The 17,096-nt window shown below is 37.7% G+C and overlaps 1 protein-coding gene across 6 annotated transcripts in view; it reads left to right on the top strand.

The window, feature by feature from the left end:
* The first annotated feature begins 1,246 nt into the window (after positions 1–1,246).
* The window catches only part of CEP295 (centrosomal protein 295), a 48,428-nt gene continuing 32,578 nt past the window's right edge, over positions 1,247–17,096 (top strand). For 4 of the 6 annotated variants that reach the window (XM_059930581.1, XM_059930580.1, XM_059930578.1 and 1 more), the window contains exons 1-6: positions 1,298–1,382; positions 5,629–5,768; positions 6,849–7,049; positions 8,186–8,310; positions 9,022–9,115; positions 11,403–11,498. In XM_059930581.1, coding sequence (XP_059786564.1) covers positions 5,652–5,768; positions 6,849–7,049; positions 8,186–8,310; positions 9,022–9,115; positions 11,403–11,498 — 633 coding nt within the window. In that variant the 5' untranslated portion in view covers positions 1,298–1,382; positions 5,629–5,651. Of the gene's footprint in view, positions 1,383–5,628; positions 5,769–6,848; positions 7,050–8,185; positions 8,311–9,021; positions 9,116–11,402; positions 11,499–17,096 lie in introns of those variants that run through there. The other 2 variants (XM_059930577.1, XM_059930582.1) reach the window with 2 other exon arrangements.

Raw genomic sequence — 17,096 nt, 5'->3', positions numbered from 1 at the left:
TCCCATCCACTCAGTTGCTAAATATGGAACTTGGGCATCACCATTGATTTCTCCCTCCTTTTTGCCTTCCATAACCAGATAACCAACAACTCCCAATGTCTGACCTCCTATTTGCCTCTTAAATCTATCCACTTCTCTCCATTCTTATTGTGATCATCTTTCACTTCCTGCAGCAGAATCCTAACTGGCTTCCCTGCCTTGGCTTCAGTCTTAACTTCCTCTGACTTCTCCACAACGAAGCCAGATCTGATCATATCAGCAACTTCCCTCTCCCCAACTCCCCATTTTCTAATTCTTTGATTCCTGGTATGTTTCACCCTCTAGACTACAAAATCTAGGATGGGGTCATAATCCATTCACCCTCATCTCCCCTGCACCTAGCACACTGTACTTGGCACATAATAGGTGCTCAGTAAATATGAACCCACGCTCACCCCCTTTCTGACTCTCTGTTATTTACAGCAGATAAATCCTTGACATGTTCTAGGTGTGGCAGACCTCTGGAGGCACAGAGTATCATGATACGGTACACTGTTGCACGAGTTGAAAGCTATCATTAAATAACTGCAAAATCAACGTATCTACTAAACAAAAACAGACTCACAGACATAGAGAACAGACTAGTGGTTGGGGGGGCAGGGTAGGGGAGGGAATGAATGGGAATCTGGGATTAGCAGAGACAAACTATTATATATAGGCTGGATAAACAACAAGGTCCTACTGTATAGCACAGGGAACTATATTCAATATCCTGTGACAAAGCATAACGGAAAAGAATACGCTAAAGAATATATGTGAATAACCGAGTCACTTTGCTGTACAAAAGAAATTAACACATTGTAAATCAACCATACTTCAATAAAATTTTTAAAAAACAAAAAAATAACTGCACCTTAATAGTACCACATGAATTGCATAGTCAGTACACAAAAGGATGCATATCCCAAGGAATCTTCATGATGGCACTAAAGACTAACGTCACCCTCATGGCTCTGGGTAAACGTGTTCCCCTTTCCGGACCTCTGTTCTCGATCTGCCAAATGAGCACGCTGTGAGAGGTGAGGTTAAGCCCATAAGCCGCCCGCGATGTGAGAAATGACCGGGCCGACGGAGGGCCTGCGCGTGCGCGTGCGCGTGCGCGTGCGCCGGGAACGGGCTTTCCGGCGCGGCAGTCCCGGCGGCCACCGGAGGAGGCGGGACGAGGCGGGTTCCCGCGGTTCCGCCGCGCCATTGGCGGGCGGTTTGAATGACGGAAGTGACGGGGGCTCGGCGATGGCCGCCACACAGGCGCACAAACGGCTGTTGGGAGGCTTCTGTGTGGCGGCCGCCGAGACCTTCTCTGTCTGAGCCGCGGTTCCTGAGTCCGGGGTCCCGTTTCCCGGGTGAGTGACGGCCGCGGGCGTGCACGACTCCCCGAGGCCGGGAACCGGGAGTGTGCTCCGGATGAAGGGGGTGCCGCGGACGCAGCGCGGCCCGCGGTTCTCCAGCCTCGGCGGGCCGCGGGCCCCGGCTGGGGTCGGGCAGGCGGCCGGGAGGAGCGTCGGCGCAGCGGGCACGCGCGTCCCGACCCAGACCTGCCTGCTTCGTGCGAGAGGCCACTCCGGGGCCTTTGGCGCGGGTGGCTTTGCGCGTTCTCCCGGGATCGGGTCTCGCGGGGTCCCTGAGCTTCCAAGTCAGGGCGGCCGGGAGGGCCTTCGCGGTTGCTACTGCGAACGCTTCTGGCTGCGTCCTGCCCACCCTGCCCCCAGGTCACCTGCGGCGTGGCCTCAATCCTGGTAGCCGTTTAAGAGCACTGCCTGGAATTGTTTCATGCAGAGAGCGTACTCTCTCTCGGTGTCTCTCACCTTTATTTTTTTTTTTTTTTTTTTAAAAGTAACTATATTTTTTAATTTTTTTAATTTATTTATTTATTTTTGGCTGTGCTGGGTCTTCGGTTCGTGCGAGGGCTTTCTCCAGTTGCGGCAAGCGGGGGCCACTCTTCATCGCGGTGCGGGGACCGCTCTTCATCGCGATGCGCGGGCCTTTCACTATCGCGGCCCCTCCCGTTGCGGGGCACAGGCTCCAGACGCGCAGGCTCAGTAGCCGTGGCTCACGGGCCCAGCCGCTCCACGGCATGTGGGATCTTCCCAGACCAGGGCTCGAACCCGTGTCCCCTGCATTAGCAGGCAGACTCTCAACCACTGCGCCACCAGGGAAGCCCTCTCACCTTTAATTTCTTAGATGTTAAGCCCTGCCACAAACCCGAGCTTTTACAACAGTGGGGAATTTTGAATCTTTAATATTTAGAAAATATTTGGCAGTGTATATTCGTTAAGTCACGTAATCATCAGAACAACCTGTTGGACACGATACTGTGATTCCCCTTATATAGTTTAAGGAAACGAGACCAAAGTGACTTAAGGGTCTTCCTTCTTTAAAGTGGTAGTGTTGGGCCTTGAACCCAGATCTTCTAAGTCTGGTGTATGTGATTACGATGTGCCCGCTGCCATTTAATCCTCAGGACAAAGTCTTGCAAGATAAGTAGCATCACCTTTACTATTTGTTAGTTACAGTATATACAATTTGAAAATCCATATTGATATGAATAAATACTAAAGTGAGGGAATGGGGGAAACTCTTTCTTACAGTAGGATTCCAGTTGGTAAGTGTAGAAGGAATAATGGAAATAGAGAATACCTTTTGACAAATGCCTTAGTAATTGTTTCAGGCAGTCCACAATGGATACTAAATTTAGTTGGCAGAAGTATGGTGAGGAACATGATATTTATATAGCCTCAACTATCTCTCCACCAAATACTTAAAAAGGAAAAGTAGTATCTACAGTGGATAAACGTGTTAGACACCTCCTTAATCAAGTGATCAAAATTCGCATCATGTTAACATCATTTACCTCCTGGTGTGATGCACTGAGAAGGGTGCCTAGTGACTTCTGCAGTGGTCTTGGCAAAAATGCATAACCTTAGTCCAAACACAAGAAGGGATTAAACACATGCAAATTGAGGGACAGTCTGCAAAATAACTGACTGGCATCTTTTAAAAATGTCAAGATCTTGAGTGGGGAAAAAAAAAAACAGACTGAGGAAGGTCTCAGATTAGAGGAGTTGAAGGAGGCAAAACAACCTTGGCAGCCATTAGAACGTAATTCATAGACCCTCAGCCCCCGTGTTCTGAAATCTGTTTGCACGGATGCCTTCCCTGGACTGCTCCTAGTTAATGACTGAGCCTGGTATGGATGTGAAGGCAGGCCCGTTCCTAAGACACAAGGGATTCTGGCTTAAGGACTCCCCAGAAGACTTGCTGAACCTTCCTTAGACTGCGTGGCAGTCTAAGAGGCATCTATCCAACTTTCCCTCCCTCCTTCACTCAGTGTCTGATTTGCATGGAAGTCTGAAATGCTCCCATCTTTTACCAGCTCCCTCCCCATTTTCCCTCAACACAGAATTTCCCCTAATAAAATCTTTGTGGGTTTCATCCCATCTTGGCATCTTGGAGGACCCAGAGTAACACAACAGTCAAAGGATATGTTTCCCTTGGCTTGGGTCCTGGTCCAGAAAATGGACATTAGTGGGATAATTGACGAAATTTGAATGCTGTCTGTAGGTAAGTTAAAAAGTATTGTGCTAGTGTTAATTTCCTGGTTTTGGTCACTGCACTATGGTTGACATTTAGAGAAGCTGGGAATTCTAAGTCAAATGATTTCCAAATAAGTTTAAAAATTAGGAAAATGATATACAAGAGAAAACAGTTATTCTATCACGTTAGGTAAAAATAACAAGTGTATTATGTTTTCCTGTAATCCTCTAGGAACTGAAATGCATGGATACTCAAAACACTGAAAAGTTAAGTTTTTTTCTTTTTCATTGAGGTTTAACTTAGAATTAAATACACAAACCTAAGTGTACTGTTTGAGGAATCCTTACATACGTATACACCTGTTACACTTGTGTAAAACCATCATACGGATTAAAATATGGACTATTTCTAGTACTCCAGCAGGCTCCTTTGTGTGCCGCCTTCTCAGTAGTCTCCAGAAAGGTGATCGACCCCTATTTTAACCTCTTTTATCATGGATTGGTCTTCCTTGTTTTTGAATTTCATGTAAATGGAATTTTATGTCTCTTTTTTGCTTTTTTCCCCTTGGTACTATGTCTGTGGGACTTATCAGAAATTAGTTTTAATCGTTTGAATATGAGTGATTTTTCAGAGACCTTCAGACAAATGAATAAAGATGCATTGTGAAGACAATTTAATCTTGCTCAATTTTTTCTTCTTTGTTTAGTTCTTACCTGTTTTTCAGTCCCCACTCGCAAAAAATACTGGCTTAAACAAAATTTTCCTCACTCCATATATTTTAGCATTTCAGAAAGTTAGGAGCCATATGGAGTAAGAAAACAGGATTCTTCCCTTGGTTCTGCCAGTAGATATTGTCACTTAGGTCAAGTCCTTTAACTTAAGAGGCCTTTGTTTCTTCTTGTCTAAAGTAAGGAGAACAATTGGCACTTTTCCAAAGTTTTGTGAGTACATTACGAAGGCCTTGTGAGTATCAGCTGAGTGGGATGCACTGGAAAAGATTAATCCTCTTTTGGCATCAGATTGTAACAGTGACCACATATATGTATGTAGCACTTTACATGAATTAACTCATTGAATGAGTCATTCATTCATTCAGTCAACACACTGAAGGACCTGCTTACATGCAAGGCACTGTTTATAGGCTATGCACATAAAACCATGAATAAGATCATTCCTGCCCTCACTGAGCTTACATTTTGGTGGAGAATTCATTGAGAAAGTACTAGTTCCTATTAGATAACCCGAAATTCTTCTGGCTGCTGTTTTTACACCTGAGTGAAAGCAGTATCTATCCGTAGCATGTGAAATAATGCCTGGTAGTTGTTATTCATTGTTATTATTTTAATTTGAATATTAAAACTAAAAAAAAAAACTAGAGCCTCTGTCCTTTAATTGTTAGGAATCTAACTAGAAAGGGCAAGCTGTAATTGATGAAAAATGAGAGGAAGGTGATACCAAGATAGCATAAGGTTAGTCCCCATATGAATGTGAAGGTAATATTCGTTATAGGTGGGCAAGTCAGGAATGGGTGGTAGGTGGGTGGAGCAAGAATCACTGGAGGGCAGCTTCAAGGAGAAGTGGTGCTTAAGTTAGCTTCAGAAAGGGAATTCCCTGGTGGTCCAGTGGTTAGGACTCTGCACTTCCATTGCAGGGGGGCCCAGATTCGATCCCTGGTCGGGGAACTAAGATCCCACATGCCGCGGCGCATCTAAGCCCACGTGCTGCAATTACTGAGCCTGCGCACCACAACTACAGAGCCCTTGCACCACACCTGCTGAGCCCTCACTCTCTGGAGCCTGTGCACTACAACTAGAGATAAGCCCGCACGGCACAACAAAGAGCCCTCGCACTGCAACGAAAGATCCCATGTGCTGCAACTAAGACCTGACGCAGCCAAAAAAAAAATTGCTATTTGTAGATACATTGGACTTAGTTTACCCAAATTATTTTATTTGCAAGTACACAGCCCTTTAAATGGTAAAAAATATTAATATGAATTTTTAAAATTAATCTTTGCTGCCCTATTTTAATAGATATATATTTTTTAAAAATCAGAACCTTCATATTTAAAGTACTACATGAAAATGAAAAGAAAGGTGGTGAATGCCACCGGCAAGCTGAGATTGAGTCCTAACGAGGAAGCCTTCATTTTGAAGGAAGATTATGAAAGAAGACGAAAACTAAGATTGCTACAGGTAAGATTTATTTGGAACATAGTGTCAAATTCTTTGTCTTCCCCAGATTATCAGTATTTTTTACATTAGAGTGTTTTAAATAAAATGTCGCATTTAACAGTCTTTTCTGGCTGTACAAGAGCCCTGGTTCTTGTGTATTAACTAGTTTTGGAACATTTGAAAAGTATGATGAAACAGTAAATAAATTGAAGAAGAGTTTGAGGATAAGGACTGACTCAATAATTATTAGGAAATAGTTCATTTTCTGAGATTATTAAATATTTAGCAATATTTTTCTGTTCTTCTTTATATATATATATATATATATATATATATATATATATAAAACGTATATAGGCAATATTTATTTCCCAAGATCTTCCCCCAAATAAATTTGCAGAATACATCATCTGACATAAAGGCAAAAAAAAAAAACCCAAAAAACAAAAAAAACCCAAACAAAAAAACCTATGAGTCAATACAAAAACATAGGCAAACCCCCCAACACCATTGCTGAAAATAGTTCATTTTAAAAATCATATGTAACTGATGAAGATTTAAGCAAGAATATTAGAATGACTTTGAAGAAGATTTACTGGAAAGATTATTACCTACTGAAATAAATTTATTCAGAAGTTGTCTATTCTTCTCTAGAAGTCTTTTTAGAGTAACGTAGTTAAGTCTTTGTGAAACATTTTAGGTGCCATTCTGTCTAGAATTGGGGATGATGTGTCGCAGATACGGAATTCTCATCTAGATCTTTCTGTACTTGTCTGGGCTATAAATTTTATTGAATCATGCTTACCAGTTTAGCCTCTTGTATGTTATTAGAATGATAATGGCAGTCCGATTAGATCTCTGGGGAAGGAACATAATTGCTAATCAGGGAACTTTAGAAGTAGTCTTGAGATTTTAATTTTTCCTCCATCACTTGGATTTTCTGCTTTAAATAGGCCTTATCTAATATAATGTGAATATTCAGGAGAATTGATGTAGCTAATACCTAAAGAGAATTCATTTAAGTTCCTGTTTCCAAATAGCTTTTCAAAAAAGTTGAAGGAAGCCTCTTTTCATAAAATGTGTTAAATACTCATCCTTCAGGTTCGAGAACAAGAAAGAGATATTGCTTTACAAATAAGAGAAGATATAAAACAGAGGAGAAATCAGCAACTCACTCGTTTGGCAGAAGAACTAAGGACAGAATGGGAGGAATCACAAACTCAGAAAATAAAGAACTTGGAAAAACTGTATTTGGCAAGTTTAAGAAATATGGGAGAGGGGCATCAACAAGCCAAAGAAAATGTAAGTGAGCACTTATTTGACTACCTGCCTGTGGTAGTGACACTTGTTAAAAGCAGATTACAGTTGTTAGACACTTATAAAAATGTTTTCATGTATAGAATTTGCTGTGGGCAGCCCGAACTTTTTTGTAAATTTAATATAATTTAAGAATTCTGCTAGGTTCATTTCCTAGTAAGAGTCCTGTCAAGGATAATCTGTTTCCAATGATGTTTAAGTTAACATTATTCTCTAACAAATTTATGGTTACCAAAGGGGGAAGGTGGGGGGGATAAATTAGGAAGTTGGGATTAATATATACACAGTACTATATATAAAATAGATAACCAACAATGACCTAGTGGATGGCACAGGAAACTATACTCAATATTTTGTAATAACCTATAAAGGAAAAGAATCTGAACAAGAATATATATATGTATATAACTGAATCACTGTGCTGTATACCTGAAACTAACACAACATTGTAAATCAACTATACTTCAATTAAAAAAAACATTATTCTCTTCCAGTCCTTAACTATCTGTGTAAATAAAATAGTAACTATTCATTTCAAGCATTTTGGACAGATTCAGTGGAGTGAATTCAGATTTCTGGTTTCATTTTCATTATCATTCATTATTCCTCATACCTCCAAAACGTGTAGTGGAATGTGTATACACTTGAGTTCATTCACAGACAGTAAAAATTCTTTGATGACTTTCACAAAGGCAAAGTAGAAATTAACTCAGTATTTAAGACTGCTCCCTGACCTTATTTTGTTGTTTATTGTGCTTTATGGTTGGAAAATGCTAGATTGTGGTCCCAGAGGTAGTCACACAAAATAAACAAGCTGGGTTCCAAAGAAGGCACGTCTTTGTTACCAAACTTTTAGGGAATAAGAGAACTCTTTAAAGAATGTGGCAATCAAAATATTCTCGGTCCCTGGTTTTAGTTTGTGTTTTTTAGTAATAGCCATAAGTTCTGACATCAGATTTTTGTAGCTTTATTTATGCCATCATTAATTTTGTGCTTTAGTGCAGTGTTTCATTTGAATATACCTTCATGATTTTTGCCCTTACTGGGTACCACCCATATTATCATATATTTGACATTTTAATCCTGTTTAACATGACATTTTAAGTAATATTTGTTTTTAGGAGCCTGATTTAAATGCTCTGGCACACCGGGCAGCAGAAAGAAAAAAAAAAGCAGAAATGAGGCATAAAGAGGCTCTGAAAGTACAGAAAAATCAAAAAGAAATGTTAATGAAACAAAAAACCTGGTAAAGTAATAGTGATTTTTTACCATATTCTCCACTGAAACTGATATGGCTGGAAGTAAAGGGTACATTGGATACTTAAAGTCAGTATATCCATTGTGTTTGTTAAACTTGGTTTAAAATACTGCAGTGGGGGAGTGGTTGCTTAGATGAACATACTAACAAATGAGCTTTCTTTCTCTTCTAGTCTGACTGTAGTAGCCATTACTAAGTTTCTGGAGAAATGTATTACTAGTTTAGAATGCAAATCAACCAAAATCTGTCTGCTTCTGATATAAAAAGAAAAAAATCAGTGCAATTATGAACATTAAAAGAGGTTGTAGACTCTTTGCAAGTCATTGATGAGATTTTTGCATGTTGTAAAAATGAAAGAGCATGTTACTAGTCAGCAGTGGTCATTTTATACAGTGGCCCATCTTTATCGATAATTTCTAGTTTTTTTTACTCTAAATTATTCTCAACTAAAGAGCATTAGGTGTTTGTTGGGTCACTCCCCATTGTGGAGCTTTATATCTTTAGATATACCTCTTTCACTTGGTAAACATCTTTTTACCTGTCCACTGTGTGTAGACTCTTTATTAAACAGCATATTGAGCCTGTGGGATCAGACTGGAGGATTTCTTGAGATTGTAATGGCTTTTATATTCTTAACCCTAAGAGTTGTACTGTAATATTATCTGAGAGATTAATTTATGACATCTTGTGTTTTTTAAGGCATATAAAAGCTCGAAAAGAGGCACTGCTTGCGGAAAAAGAGAGATCTGCCAAAATTACAAGTCTGCCACCTCCTCCTCCAACTCTTTTTGAGGTGAATTAGTTTGAGGATTGGAGCTAGGTTATAATAATTCTTCTTTACTATTAGAATTCAGTGTAGGTCAAAATACCATTTGTATTAATTTTTAACTGTACAGGTAACACATATCTAGAATATTTAAAAATAATCCTAGATATCATTTTACCTATGAATACTTTAGTATGTATCTCTGATGTATAAGGACTTTTTAAAAAGCAATACAATACTAATATAATATTGTTCTCAATATAATCTAATACCCAGTCTGTGTTCAGTTTTCCTCAGTTGTCTCAAAAATTTCTTTTGTTGTTTGAAAAACTATAATTTTTTTATTTTATTGGGAAAGAAAAGGATTATTTGCCCTAAAGACTTTCCTACATTCAAGATTTGACTATTGTAAATAGTTACCATTTTACAGATAAAGAAATTAGGTTCAGATAAATTAATAAATTTACACAAGATTATGTAAAGTGATAAGAGAGGCCTGTTTCTTTATGGGAGTAATGTGTTTGATTTTGTGATCTGAGCTTATTTTTTTTAAAAAACATTTAACTTATTAAGCAGAAATTAACTTTGAAAGGTCTTGCCTCTTGTTCAGATTATCTTGTTATGGTTATTAAAATGGCTAGTTTGGATGATTATCAAAATTACATAGTTATTTTTATCAAAAAAGTTAAGTAGAAGTAAAAAAAAAAATACACATACAGGGATATCTAATTTAGTTGTATAGACAAGTGTATTTTATGTATGTATGATCAGCCTAAGTACCAGATATTCTTGTCTTAAGCCTCTGGTTTTGTCAGCCTTCCTGCTTTTATGTTGAGCCATCTGCCATGTGACATTGGATCCAACAAGATCCAAATGGAAAAGGCAGATTTCAGCCACTCCCTCAGTACCTTGTTAAAAGGCAGGCAGTATTTTATCCATGTTTTTTTGATTACTTTTGTCATAATTCCTAATGTTCCTAACAAGCCAAGGTCAAAAATTTAAAGCAAGCAAAACATTGTCTGTGTAAGTGATTTGGCAAATATGCATTATATGTAAAAGTGTGGTTGTACTTTTTTCCCCCAACTTTTTATTATGAAATTTTTCAAAATACAGAGAAGTTAAAAGAAGAGTACAAAGGAACAGCTGTTTGCATTGTGTGTAGATTTCAAATGGTTGTGTATACATTTGAATGAATAAATATATACATATGAATGTAGATTGTAGAGATTGCATTTCACCCTGTATACTTCAGCATGCCTTTGCTAGAATAAGGACATTCTCTTATGCAACCACAATATCACACTAAGAAAATTTACCAGGATCCAGTCAAGGTTTACCTGTTGTTTCTGCTTGCTTTGTCTCTTGGTCTCTGTCAATGTGAAACATTATCTCCCCCGACCCTAGCCAACATTTTATTTCAGAATTTTTGAATAGACTAGACTAGTTTCTTATATTCTGTATTTCTCTGATGTGGTTATGTGACTACAAGAGATCTCCATTATAAAGGTATATTGTTCTCTTTTCAATTGCCAAGTAATCTGGGAAATGATACTTTGGCACCAAATAGGTACCTATCACCCTTCTACATTTATTCATTGGCCTACTTCTGTTAGACAGAAGAAGAGAGAACTTTCTCTTATCAGTGATTATGAACCACCATAACCAGATGATCAAACTTAGAATCAATAATAGCAGAGCACCTTGCCATTATGTGCCTCCTAATATCATGTAGTAAACTGTACAGCATCACCTATTCAGTATTCTTGTTTAAATATAATCTGGGGCTTCCCTGGTGGCGCAGTGGTTAAGCATCCGCCTGACAATGCAGGAGACATAGGTTCAAGCCCTGGTCCGGGAAGATCCCACGTGCCACGGAGCAACTAAGCCCGTGCGCCACAACTACTGAGCCTGTGCTCTAGAGCCTGTGAGCCACAACTGCTGAGCCCGTGTGCCACAACTACTGAAGCCCACGTGCCTAGAGCCCTTGCTGCCAATAAGAGAAGCCACCACAGTGAGAAAGCTGCGCACCGCAACGAAGACTAGCCCCTGCTTGCCGCAATTAGAGAAAGTCCACACAGCAAAGACCCAGTGCGGCCAAAAATAAAAATAAATAAAATAAATTTATAAAAAAAAAAAAAAAAAAAAGAAATCTGACTTTTAAACCTAAATTCCAGCTTAATGGAAATACAGTGCATGATCTCATGAAAAAAAAGAATAACTGATTAAAATACAAAATTATTTTTTCACTGGATCCTGCTTTAAATGAAAATTAATACTTTTAACCTAACAGTCTATTTTCTGTTTCATTTTTCAGAACATTGAAGTAAAGAAAACTTCTAATGTGAAAACCAATAGTTCTACCTACCATCATCTTTATACTTTTGTTAATAGAGAGGTGGACACAAAGCAGGTGATTGACTGTTTTTTCGTGACCCTCACTTTATTATTTCTCTGTTCATTGAATTGAGTTATATCTTTGTTCTATGTATATTCTCAGATATCAAAATTTGAACAGCTCTACCAACCATATTAGGGTAATAGTGATAAAAAAAACTTAAATATGCTTTGAATTATGATGTCATGTTTAATATGAATGCTGATTTAACATGAAAGAAAAGAGTTGGCTACTTAAACAGTTATATTTTAAAATAGTTTTTTTTTTTTACCATAAAACTTTTTTTGACATAAAAATAATACATACTCTCTGAAAATTTGAAACTATACACATAGGCGCAAACTAGGAAAAACATCCATGATTCCATCACCAAAAAGTAATGCAGTTAATACATTAATGGATTTGTTATAGTGTTTATGTATAAACATATACACACACTTTTCAAAACATGATTTTTAATAGCTACTTAATATTTCATTATAGAATTTATTTAACCATTCTATTGGTTTTTTTTTTGCTTCATAATTGCAAACATAATCATCTTGCACATTTTGTCTACAGCTCTGTTTAGAATAGATTCCTAGAGAGAAATTATAGGTTCCAAACTGTATAACATTTGATAACAGATATTTAATACATATCATTAAATTGCCTTTTAAATAGCATCAGCAACATATGAAAATGGCCATTTTATCATACCCTTGTCTGTATGAAATGTTGTGGTTTAAAAATTGTCAGTCTTAAGAGTGACAAATGATTATCACTCCTTCTTATAATTGCTATTTCTTTGTAACAGTGGGTTTTCACTTTTTTCGTATTAGATATATCTGTCTACTAGGAATATAAACTTTCATAGTATAGCATTCGTGTGGCGGTTAGAATTCAACAAATTCCGTAATAGCAGGTCAGTATTCAGTCAAGACATGAGATGAGTATTATCATAGAATTAACTTCTTTTTTTTTTTTTCCTGAATTCTTGAATTTTATTTATGTTTTTATACAGCAGGTTCTTATTAGTTATCCATTTTATACGTATTGGTGTATATATGTCAATCCCAATCTCCCAGTTCATCCCACCACCACCACCCCCCCCGCCACTTTCCCCCCTTGTTGTCCATACGTTTGTTCTCTACATCTGTGTCTCAATTTCTGCCCTGCAAACCAGTTCATCTGTACCATTTTTCTAGGTTCCACATATATGCGTTAACATACGATATTTGTTTTTCTCTTTCTGACTTACTTCATTCTGTATGACAGTCTCTAGATCCAACCACGTCTCTACAGATGACCCAATTTCGTTCCTTTTTATATAGCTAAGTAATATTCCATTGTATATATGTATCACATCTTCTTTATCCATTCGTCTGTCGATGGGCATTTAGGTTGCTTCCATGACCTGGCTATTGTAAATAGTGCTGCAATGAACATTGGGGTGCATGTGTCTTTTTGAATTATGGTTTTCTCAGGGTATATGCCCAGTAGTGGGATTGCTGGGTCATATGGTAATTCTATTTTTAGTTTTTTAAGGAACCTCCATACTGTTCTCCATAGTGGCTGTATCAATTTACATTCCCACCAACAGTGCAAGAGGGTTCCCTTTTCTCCACACCCTCTCCCACATTTGTTGTTTGTAGATTTTCTGATGATGCCCATTCTAACTGGTGTGAGGTGATACCTCATTGTAGTTTTGATTTGCATTTCTCTAATAATTAGTGATGGTGAGCTGTTTTTCATGTGCTTCTTGGCCATCTGTATGTCCTCTTTGGAAAAATGTCTATTTAGGTCTTCTGCCCATTTTTGGATTGGGTTGTTTGTTTTTTTAATATTGAGCTGCATGAGCTGTTTATATATTTTGGAGATTAATCCTTTGTCCATTGATTCGTTTGCAAATATTATCTCCCATTCTGAGGGTTATCTTTTCGTCTTGTTTGTAGTCTCCTTTGCTGTGCAAAAGCTTTTAAGTTTCATTAGGGCCCATTTGTTTACTTTTGGTTTTTTTTCCATTATTCTAGGAGGTGTATCACAAAAGACCTTACTGTGATTTATGTCAAAGAGTGTTCTTCCTATGTTTTCCTCTAAGAGTTTTAGAGTGTCCAGAGTCCAGACTTACATTTAGGTCTCTCATCCATTTTGAGTTTATTTTTGCGTATGGTGTTAGGGAGTGATCTAATTTCATTCTTTTACATGTAGCTGTCCAGTTTTCCCAGCACCACTTACTGAAGAGGCTGTCTTTTCTCCATTGTGTATCCTTGCCTCCTTTGTCATAGATTAGTTGACCATAGGTGCGTGAATTTATCTCTGGACTTTCTATCCTGTTCCATTGATCTATATTTCTGTTTTTGTGCCAGTACCATATTGTCTTGATTAGGGTAGCTTTATAGTATAGTCTGAAGTCAGGGAGTCTGATTCCTCCAGCTCTGTTTTTTTTCCTCAAGACTGCTTTGGCTATTCAGGGTCTTTTGTGTCTCCATACAAATTTTAAGATTTTTTGTTCTAGTTCTGTAAAAAATGCCATTGGTAATTTGATAGGGATTGCATTGAATCTGTAGATTGCTTTCAGTAGTACAGTCATTTTCACAATATTGATTCCTCCAATCCAGGAACATGGTATGTCTCTCCATCTGTTTGTATCATCTTTAATTTCTTTCTTCAGTGTCTTACAGTTTTCTGCATACAGGTCTTTTGTCTCCCTAGGTAGGTTTATTCCTAGGTATTTTATTCTTTTTGTTGCAGTGGTAAATGGGAGTGTTTCCTTAATTTCTCTTTCAGATTTTTCATCATTAGTATATAGGAATGCAAGAGATTTCTGTGCATTAATTTTGTATCCTACAACTTTACCAAATTCTTTGATTAGCTCTAGTAGTTTTCTGGTGGCATCTGTAGGATTCTCTATGTATAGTGTCATGTCATCTGCAAACAGTGACAGTTTTACTTCTTCTTTTCCAATTTGTATTCCTTTTATTTTTCTTCTCTGATTGACGTGGCTAGGACTTCCAAAACTATGTTGAATAATAGTGGTGAGAGTATGGTGTTAGGGAGTGTTGTAATCCTTGTCTTGTTCCTGATCTTAGAGGAAATGCTTTCAGTTTTTCACCATTGAGAATGATGTTTGCTGTGGGTTTGTCGTATATGGCCTTTATTATGTTGAGGTAGGTTCCCTCTATGCCCACTTTCTAGAGAGTTTTTATCATAAAGGGGTATTGAGTTTTGTCAAATGCTTTTTCTGCATCTATTGAGATTATCATATGGTTTTCATCCTTCAATTTGTTAATATGGTGTATCACATTGATTGACTTGCGTATATTGAAGAATCCTTGCATCCCTGGGATAAATCCCACTTGATCATGGTGTATGATCCTTTTAATGTGTTGTTGGATTCTGTTTGCTAGTATTTTGTTGAGGATTTTTGCATCTATATTCATCAGTGATATTGGTCTGTAATTTTCTTTTTTTGTAGTATCTTTGTCTGGTTTTGGTATCAGGGTGATGGTGGCCTCAGAGAATGAGTTTGGGAGTGTTCCTTCCTCTGCAAGGTCTTGGAAGAGTTTGAGAAGGGTAGGTGTTAGCTCTTCTCTAAATGTTTGGTAGAATTCACCTGTGAAGCCATCTGGTCCTGGACTTTGTTGGAAGATTTTTAATCACAGTTTCAATTTCATTACTTGTGATTTGTCTGTTCATATTTCCTATTTCTTCCTGGTTCAGTGTTGGAAGGTTATACCTTTCTAAGAATTTGTCCATTTCTTCCAGGTTGTCCATTTTATTGGCATAGAGTTGCTTGTAGTAGTCTCTTAGGAGGCTTTGTATTTCTGTGGTGTCTGTTATAACTTCTCCTTTTTCATTTCTAATTTTATTGATTTGAGTCCTCTCCCCCTTTTTCTTGATGAGTCTGGCTAATGGTTTATCAATTTTGTTTATTTTCTGAAAGAACCAGATTTTAGTTTTATTGATCTTTGCTACTGTTTTCTTTGTTTCTATTTCATTTATTTCTGCTCTGATCTTTATGATTTCTTTCCTTCTACTAACTTTGGGTTTTGTTTGTTCTTCATTCCCTAGTTCCTTTAGGTGTAAGGTTAAATTGTTTATTTGAGATGTTTGTTGTTTCTTGAGGTAGGATTGTATTGCTATAAACTTCCCTCTTAGAACTGCTTTTGGTGCATCCCATAGGTTTTGGATTGCCGTGTTTTCATTGTCATTTGTCTCTAGGTATTTTTTGATTTCCTCTTTGATTTCTTCAGTGATCTCTTGGATATTTAGTAATGTATTGTTTAGCCTCCATGTGTTTGTGTTTTTTAAGTTTTTTTCCCTGTAATTGATTTCTAATCTCATAGCGTTGTGGTCAGAAAAGATGCTTGATATGATTTCAATTTTCTTAAATTTACTGAGGCTTAATTTGTGACCCAAAGTGTCATCTATCCTGGAGAATGTTCCGTGAGCACTTGAGAAGAAAGTGTAATCTTCTGTTTTTGGATGGAATGTCCTATAAATATCAATTAAATCTATCTGGTGTATTGTGTCATTTAAAGCTTGTGTTTCCTTATTAATTTTCTGCTTGGATGATCTGTCCATTGGTGTAAGTGAGGTGTTAAAGTCCCCCAGTCTTGTGTGTTACTGTTGATTTCCTCTTCTATAGCTGTTAGCAGTTGCCTTATGTATTGAGGTGCTCCTATGTTGGGTGCATGTATATTTATAATTGTTATATCTTCTTCTTGGATTGATCCCTTGATCATTATGTAGTGTCCTTCCTTGTCTCTTGTAACATTCTCTATTTTAAAGTCTATTTTATCTGATATGAGTATTGCTACTCCAGCTTTCTTTTGATTTCATTTGCATGGAATATCTTTTTCCATCCCCTCACTTTCAGTCTGTATGTGTCCCTAGGTCTGAAGTGGGTCTCTTGTAGACAGCATATATATGGGTCTGGTTTTTGTATCCATTCAGCGAGCCTGTGTCTTTTGGTGGGAGCATTTAATCCATTCACATTTAAGGTATTATAGATATATATGTTCCTATTACCATTTTCTTAATTGTTTTGGGGTTTTTTTTGTAGGTCCTTTTCTTTTCTTGTGTTTCCCACTTAGAGAAGTTCCTTTAACATTTGTTGTAGAGCTGGTTTGGTGGTGCTGAATTCTCTTAGCTTTTACTTGTCTGTAAAGCTTTTGATTTCTCCATCAAATCTGAATGAGATCTTTGCTGGGTAGAGTAATCTTGGTTGTAGATTCTTCCCTTTCATCACTTTAAATATGTCATGCCACTCCCTTCTGGTTTGTAGAGTTTCTGCTGATAAATCAGCTGTTAACCTTATGGGAGTTCCCTTGTATGTTATTTATCATTTTTCACTTGTTGCTTTCAATAATTTTTTTTTGTCTTTAATTTTTGCCAATTTGATTACTATGTGTCTTGGTGTGTTTCTCCTTGGGTTTATCCTGTATGGGACTCTCTGTGCTTCCTGGACTTGTGGCTATTTCCTTTCCCGTGTTAGGGACGTTTTTGAAAAAAATCTCTTCAAATATTTTCTCGGGTCCTGTCTCTCTCTCTTCTCCTTCTGCGACCCCTATAATGCGAATGTTGTTGCGTTTAATGTTGTCCCAGGGGTCTCTTGGCTGTCTCCATTCA

The sequence above is a fragment of the Balaenoptera ricei genome, chromosome 8 (assembly GCF_028023285.1).
Source record: "Balaenoptera ricei isolate mBalRic1 chromosome 8, mBalRic1.hap2, whole genome shotgun sequence".
Classification (NCBI taxonomy): Eukaryota; Metazoa; Chordata; class Mammalia; order Artiodactyla; family Balaenopteridae; genus Balaenoptera; species Balaenoptera ricei.
The sequence above is the reverse complement of the archived record's forward strand: the minus strand, read 5'-3'. Positions and strand labels throughout refer to the sequence as shown.